This window comes from Lingula anatina, chromosome 1 (assembly GCF_051362555.1).
Source record: "Lingula anatina isolate TDL-2025a chromosome 1, LinAna3.0, whole genome shotgun sequence".
In the NCBI taxonomy this organism is placed as follows: Eukaryota; Metazoa; Brachiopoda; class Lingulata; order Lingulida; family Lingulidae; genus Lingula; species Lingula anatina.
The window spans coordinates 68,401,682-68,409,587 of NC_141767.1; the positions used below are offsets into that span (position 1 = coordinate 68,401,682).

Sequence of the window (7,906 nt, forward strand, 5' to 3'; positions counted from 1 at the left end):
CTTTTTACACTCTCAACTGAATTGCAAAATAAATAAATAAATAAATAGATAATTAATTAATTAATAACATTTGGAAATGGAATAAATAAGGTAAATTTTCAGTTTCATCTACATTGTTATATTCAACATATCTAATCGGAACATATACTGCTTTTCAAACAGCAGTACAAATGTAATAAAATCCTCTATAAGAGTACGCCTGCTTGCATATGCACTTTTTAACGAGATGATATGTTGGAGTTGATGAAGATAAACATTGGTCTAAACGGTTGTCTGACCCCAATTCCATGTGCTTTTTTTTTACAAATGTTCAACTCACATATTTAATTGTGATAAACAGTGCTTTTTATTCAAGATGCCATATTTGACATGATTAATGGTTCAGAAAATACAAAATAGCGATGAAAAATATTTCAACAGATAAATACTATGAATTAATGACGCAAAATAGTCGTCTTTATTACCTCTTGACGAACCTTGCAGAGATCGTCACTACAGTTGGTAGTGTTAACTGTGAAGTGGTTACAAAACCAGGCGGTATCAATGTCATCTGGTTGTGTCATGAGGGGCACAGGAGGGAACGCAAACGTTATCTTTATGGTCGTTAAGGAAAAACAAATGCACAGAATATATTTTAATAACAACTATTCATCAATGTTCAGTTGTTTTTTTTCGGAATTTGGATTCACAAAATGATTTTCTATTAAACAAACGAGGAAACAATAGAAAATTTTAAAATGTGAAAACTAATATTTTGAAAGTTTGGGCACCAGTGATAATTATTACGTTCAGAAACCTCTTTATTATCATCGACCAAAAGGATACGTTGTCTAAAACTGGAGTGTGGTGTGCTTTGGCCCGAGGGAGCTCCTTCACGGGGTAGTAGATACGGTGGTTAAACTTCGTGTTGTCATTGTTCAGAAAGTCCATACCTAAAGATACAAGAAGAAATAAAGTGGATTTCACTTGTACATGTACTTTATAATTCTACCATGAGCTGCTGAATAATTTTACCTCTTGTACTCTGAAGTCCACATCCTTCCAGACGCTTTTGTCCATTAGCCTGATATACTAAAACCCGGGGCCTATTTAAGAAGTCTTAAGTCAGTTATGGGGCTCAAATTTTAACAACTGATATTTATTAAATGTACGTTTCATAGACAGCTTTTATGACTGTATAAATCAATCTTTTCGGGCTAAATAGTTGGGCAAACATGCATGCATGAAACATGCATGAAACATGCACCGATTCGACTTATCAGCAAACCCAATCCAAATTCTCATCGGTAAATTTGTATATATAAATATTGTATGTAATGTAATAAATACGGAAAATATAACACAATAACAATTTTACAAGCCCAAAAAAGTACCAGCAAGACAAGACTCGACCGTACAATAACTTGACTTACCAAGATAGTATTTAACATCTACATTTTCATCAGTAAATATTTCGTTCTCAAAATTTTCCAACTCGTCTACGAGAATATCAAAGTCCGGTCCGTGGGTTTTGATCGGGTTTCTTGGTTCACTTATGGTTGGATTCAAATACTGAAATGTGGAGATTTATAATACGTTGGCGACATGATACACTTCTATCCGTGTTGCCGACTTATAACATTGAGTGATACATGTATTTGACTTATTTATAATTACAGTAAATGTTCTTCTTTGACTTTTTGCCTTGTTTTCAAATTGATATATTGTATATCTACAAACAACACCAAACTGTCTGGAGCCATCGTTCTCAAATACCAAAATAGAGAAAGGTCCATTTTGATACACAGGTTTTGCGTCAAAACACCCACACATAACGTATGAATAGTTTTAGTTATCATTATTAAAGACATCATAAAAGTTTGATATCGTTTAAAATGACGGAAAACAAAACTGCTTTATCAAGGCATAATGAAAAACAGATATGATCCAATATTTAAATTTATCGCAATTAAACCTGTAGCTAAATCACCAATAATTCCGGTGAATCGAAATTGCAGCATCTTATTTTAAATCAAAGATGACACAGTATAAAACTCGTCTCAGGCCCATACAGTTTATGTGAATGATTGGTAAACCATAGTATATTGAAGCATAAATTAGAATAACCTTTCCGAGTCTGTTTGCCTTCCTGTCTTCAGTGGGATATTCGTCAGCCGCGTCATTGTATCTAATTACTCCTAGGGCCACATGTCCTAAGAAACCACAACTCGCCATGCCTACAGCCTTCAACCAGTAATTACCAACTGACTGATTAGCATGCAAAACGGCGTCAAATCGTTCACCTGAAATTAAAGTTAAATCATGAACGAATAATTGATCATTGATCAGGGCACGTTCAGGTTGCGACACGAAGCGCCTGATTAGAGACATTGCTGGATATCCATTTTTAGGTAAAATTAAAAAATGTCGTCTTGGCACCTGCACTTTTCCTGTTAAAACTGTATTGCAAGGAACTACAGCACTTCGTGATAATCAAAGATAAATGATTACCTGGTTTTATTCCAAATACATCGACCTCTATAGGCTTCACGGCAACGCCATCGGCAGCAATGACAGTCAAGTTGTGGGCGTCAACCGATACTTTGAAATTGCATATCATATGGCCAGCGTTGATGAAGCGAAAGCGGTATCGATTACCCTGGGTCACGTGAAAGACTTCTAAAGGGGGTCTTGTCGTGATGTTAGGATTGGAACTCAGTTTCACTTCGTAGTTATCAGATTTCCCGTTTAACAGTAAGGAAAAGGACAGAAAGTTGTCAAACCTGCAGAAAAAAGAATGCTCAATGCATGCTAAACTCTGCTAGACTGTACAAATAAAATAAGGTTTCAAATGCTGCTTTTTATATCAGATACCATATATAAAAGGACTTTAAAAACCCCAGTGTAGATATACTATTTTATTATCTTTACAGAGCATGTACGTTTTTTATCTTTTCTTCAGAACATTCACCCCCTTGTGACTTGTATAATAGCGTGTGTATCTACTACGTAAACGGTCCCATTCACTTTCTATTCCAGAAAAAACAATCTACTAAAACCATTGGCACCTAATGATCCCCAAACGGGCTACATTCTCCTCCACTCACAGACCAACACACGCGCACACACACACACACACACGCACGCACACACACACACACACGCAAACATACACGCGACAAGTGTAGTGGAGTACAACAAAACTGTTGATTCGTCAGCAAAGACGGTGGGATTCCAGTGATGAAAGGTAAGTTTCATTACTCCCTGACCGTCTGCAGGAGAAAAGTGCAATGCCCCATAGACATACACGCTAATGTGCCTTTTAAAGAACTCACTCAAATGCTTATTGTGTAAAAAATGTTGATATTTCGCGGAATCTTTTTAATTTCACGGAGGTATTTCACCTTTATGCAAATCACCGAAGACCATCAGATTTGAGGTGGAAGGTGCATGTAATTAATTTGAATAAATGATAAAAATATCTAAGCATCTGGATTTTGTACTTCGATACAATATGTTACGTTAATATCTGGAATAGAAAGCATTACTAAAAACAAGGTTTACAGCTGTGATGTGATAAAACAAAAAACAAGAAATTAGAGGCATATCTTCCTTTTTGTGCAATTTTTCATGTATTAAAAACTTTCAATGTGACTCTTTTGTTTTCCAATTTGTTAAGGGGCTTGATATTTACATAAGAATTGACAGCTTGATATCTCAAATCTCATCCTGGTAGAGCACATTCAACAACAGCACTCACTTGTTATGCATCAAATGGACAAAACGTGCATTTGATGGCTCTGGAAACCAGTCTGCCAGCTGAATCACGTGACTAGGGAGATCCTCGTCGTACAGGGTCCTATGTGGTTCATCTTCCGGTGGTTTGCGAACTATTAACGCACCATACAGGCCGTCCGCGATCTGCGAGCCAATGTGGGAATGGTAGAAATGGGTCCTAGCTGGGCTGGCTTTAAACGTGAACCTGTATTAGAATAGACATATTACAAATCAGTTCATCCTGGGTCAATCATCAATCAGAAAAACAAATTGGGTTTTTGAATTGCAGCCGCTGTCGCTGGACAGAAATTTATCACAAACTCACAAACAACAAACAAACGCAAGATACATGTACACAATGAAAACGGCTTAAATTCACTTCTTTTTAGAATATTGGCCAAAAGGCAATAATCATCCTTTGATTATGTATGTGTCTAACATCCCCGTAACGTACCTGAATGTTGTGAACTGTGGAATGGGGCACTGTGTTATCATACTGACTCCGTCCATGTACGGTGTCCCCATCTGGTGGATGCCGTGCCAATGTATCACTGTACTTTCACCGTCCTCAAGTTCATTCTTTACATTCACCACCAAGGTATCACCCTCACAAACCTGGATGACAATCACATATCTTTTGATTTATTTACAATAAACACATCATAAAGCCAATGTACTGCCAGGTCCCTAAATATTATCAAAGGTATATATACATTTGAGTAATTAATCCTACGTCCTCTTTCGTATGAAACGATGGACACGCATCTGCCGTTTAAAACTGCAAAATACATGTACTCCGTCTCACCTCTATCATCGGCCCTGGTATCTGTCTATTGACCGCAATGACAGCTCGCATATGTCCATCAGCAGCTATACAATGGGGGCGGTGGCAGTCAGGTTAAATGGACAGTCGTAGCAAGCCTAGAATGTATCATAACGTATGGAAGGTACAAGACTGAGAAATTTTATAAGCAATGAATAGTACATCGTTGACATTGGTTCACATTTTTCTTATTGCCTTAACCTTACCCCTTTTTTTCAAAAGGGGTTTTAACCCCTGTCTGTGTGTCTTTCTGTCTGTTTGTCATCAACATAACTCAAAAACATATGGACCGATTTTAATAAAATTTTCAGGGTAGGTCAGAAATGGGTTAACTTAGAAGTGATTAATATTTGGTGGTGATCCGGATCAATAATCAATCAATAATCAATAATCAAAAATCAATCATCAACACAACTCAAAAAGTAATGAATCGATTTTTATGAAATTTTCAGGGTAGGTCAGAAATGGGTTAACTAAGAAGTGATTAGTTTTTGGTGGTAATCCAGATCAATAATCAATCAATAATCAATAATCAAAAACCAATCATCAACATAACTCAAAAAGTTATGGACCGATTTTAATGAAATTTTCGGGGTAGGTCAGAAATGGGTTAACTTAGAAGTGATTAGTTTTTGGTGGTGATCTGGATCAATAATCAATCAATAATCAATAATAATAAAAAAATTGCTGCCTTGGCGGAGTGCTTTTCTAGTTTCTCTTTTTCTTAATCTTTACCTTGGATAGTGTAAGATACCAATCGACGGTAAAGTTGTACTCGCACATCTTGTGGACATTTCGCTGACAAACTCTAGCACACTCGTGGCCGTCTATAAATACATGTATTAGAAAATACGTAAGCTCGAGGAAGGTTAACAACTCGTGGAAGAGGCAAAGATAAGGCTTAGGAAATGGGCGTCAGATTTTCCTAATAAGAGAATTGGCAAAACGTACAGAAGAAGGTCCTAAAAATAAAACTTTGAACAATATTTAAATTTTATCATATACAGTTTTATATATTACAGAGACACAGACAGATTTTTTTCATATGTTTACTTATTTTTTGCTTTAAGTCACTTAATTGCGTTTTTAAATTCGCTTTGTTTAATATATAAATCATAAATTGTATGTTTTTATTTAAGGGTAAATTCTTCGGGGCAACTTGCCCCGGGGTCTAACAACCCCTGGTCTCCCCTATGTACATGTAAGAGCACTAGCACGATATGCCGTGATATAACAATAAGCTGTTTTTATATACAATTCCTGAAGAAAAGCCATATTCAGTGGGTACATATACAATATACCAGCATGTTCGATAAATATACGTTAAGCTGCGCATTGTACTCATTTCAACTCGCGCTGTGAGAAACGAGCGTATTATTCAGTTGATAATATAGCCAAAGTAAGTTTTTGTTCAATACAATAATTTGGGAAAATATTACTAATGGACCCTGTTTACGCTGCCCATAATGTTTGTTAACACCCAAACTACCTTCCTTTCACAATATTTGAAAGATGGCCTTCACCAGTCTAAGCTGGATTGTTGAATTTTATTTGGTTTTTGTTGAAATAAGTTCAAATTGTTTCATTTTATCATCAGAGAAATATCACTAATGATGAAATAACAGCAGTTGCGGGGAAATATTGCTTGCGTTTTATTTTTCTATATGAATATACGACAAGTAACAATTACGTATAATTAACCTTAATTTTCATAGAGACTACTATAACATTTACACTTACAATTGCGTAAACTTACATTTTGATTTAACTTACCCGCTTGGACCACTAAACATGTGATAATGCTTACAGCCAGGTACACCAAACGCCGTGCCGTTAAGTTTACAACGCTCGTCATTTTCGTTAACACCCGAACTACCTTTCTGACGCGATATATGAAACCAGCCTAACCCAGAGCGCTGAATCTACTTGCTCTGTGAGAAATATAACACCGGCGTTAAGTTATGCATACATTGTTACTACCTATACTACTAGGTTTGAAAAGTTTACATCACCCCAGCTGAATTTAAAAGACACGCGCACAAAGAAATGCGTCTAAAAGGAGATGCGACGCACCAACATAATGGCTTGAACAGTGCATACCCTTCACAAAATGTATGCCCCAATAACGAATAACAACTGTTCATTTTGGCCGAGAAATGAATTTTCCTGGGGTAAACATCAATTTTCCTATTCTTACCAATGGTTAATGAATCCATTTCTACATTTAAATTTAGTCCCTGTTTTTTTTCCTAAAAAGATATTTTTTGTAAATCTCTTAAGAGATTATTACTGAGTATAGCCATCTACGAAGGTTACGTAGTCGGATGGCATGCACAGATTTCAGATTACTTGCTATAACTGCTGTTTTTGTGGTAAAATAGAATATATTTTATTTCTATGTTGTTTACAATGTATTTATTGTGAAATTTAGATCTCATACGAAGAGTTGTTATCCCTTTAATAAAAATATACAGAATGGAAATTCGTTTTGTAAATATCGAGCTTTATCGAGCGTGCTATGTGCACACGAACAATATGTGGGGCCTCGATTTGAAACCTGCCAGCTTTTGTGTTTTTAATCTCCAAATACTTTAAAAAATCTATAAAGCTAATAAATTGGGCGTCGATAAGAACCTATTATATCGTATCTTTTATATTAATTATTATTGAAGATCACAATAATAAACGAGTCGCATTTCAATGTACTCCATGCTATGGTCTTTATTTAAAAATAGCAATTTTTACGAGATTACATAGTGCATCGTTTGGTTCCATTGCCTCGCTTTCAAAAATTAGAACAGGCGCTCCAAAACCGGGAGACGAAGTAAAAAAATTTATATTGGCCCTTGCACAAGAATGTCCTCGCAGCATTATCTGCAATTAACCTTCCTACGATTTTGAATGTATTTTGCAATATCATTTTCAATCTGGCCCATGAAGAATTTTATTAATCAAGAGTTGGGGAGGGGTGAAAAATCCCCATTGGGGCCACATATAACACTATAAATACAATGGGATTCCCCTTAAAATGAAGGTAAAATAAATGTTATTCTAAGGAATTTCGACGGATTTACTTTTTACAACATAAAATCAATAAAAAATTTCTAATATAAAATTTCAGAAAGACACCAGAGAGCAAATGAAATAAAATCAACCAGACGGTAAACACCGGCAGGCTTTGCAGCGCACTTTGGTCCGCATATAACCAGTCTACTGTTGCATTGATTGTTAGTGGAGAAGCATTATCATGCTGAAGTATAGGGTGGCCACGGTCTCCAAAGATATTTTCGAAAGATTTTCTTTTCAGAACTTGGATGCATGGCCCTG

At 35.9% G+C, this 7,906-nt stretch overlaps 1 protein-coding gene across 1 annotated transcript; it reads right to left on the reverse strand.

Moving 5' to 3' along the window:
- Nucleotides 1-188: 188 nt before the first annotated feature.
- Nucleotides 189-4,647, reverse strand: LOC147764924 (multicopper oxidase 3-like). Its single transcript, XM_087002733.1, has 8 exons — nucleotides 4,562-4,647; nucleotides 4,211-4,371; nucleotides 3,740-3,961; nucleotides 2,491-2,762; nucleotides 2,107-2,282; nucleotides 1,413-1,551; nucleotides 826-932; nucleotides 189-593 (listed from the first exon to the last, which is right to left on the reverse strand). The coding sequence occupies exons 1-8, from the start codon at nucleotides 4,610-4,612 to the stop codon at nucleotides 435-437; spliced, it is 1,287 nt and encodes a 428-aa protein (XP_086858859.1). The 5' UTR covers nucleotides 4,613-4,647; the 3' UTR covers nucleotides 189-434.
- Between the last annotated feature and the right edge of the window lie 3,259 nt (nucleotides 4,648-7,906).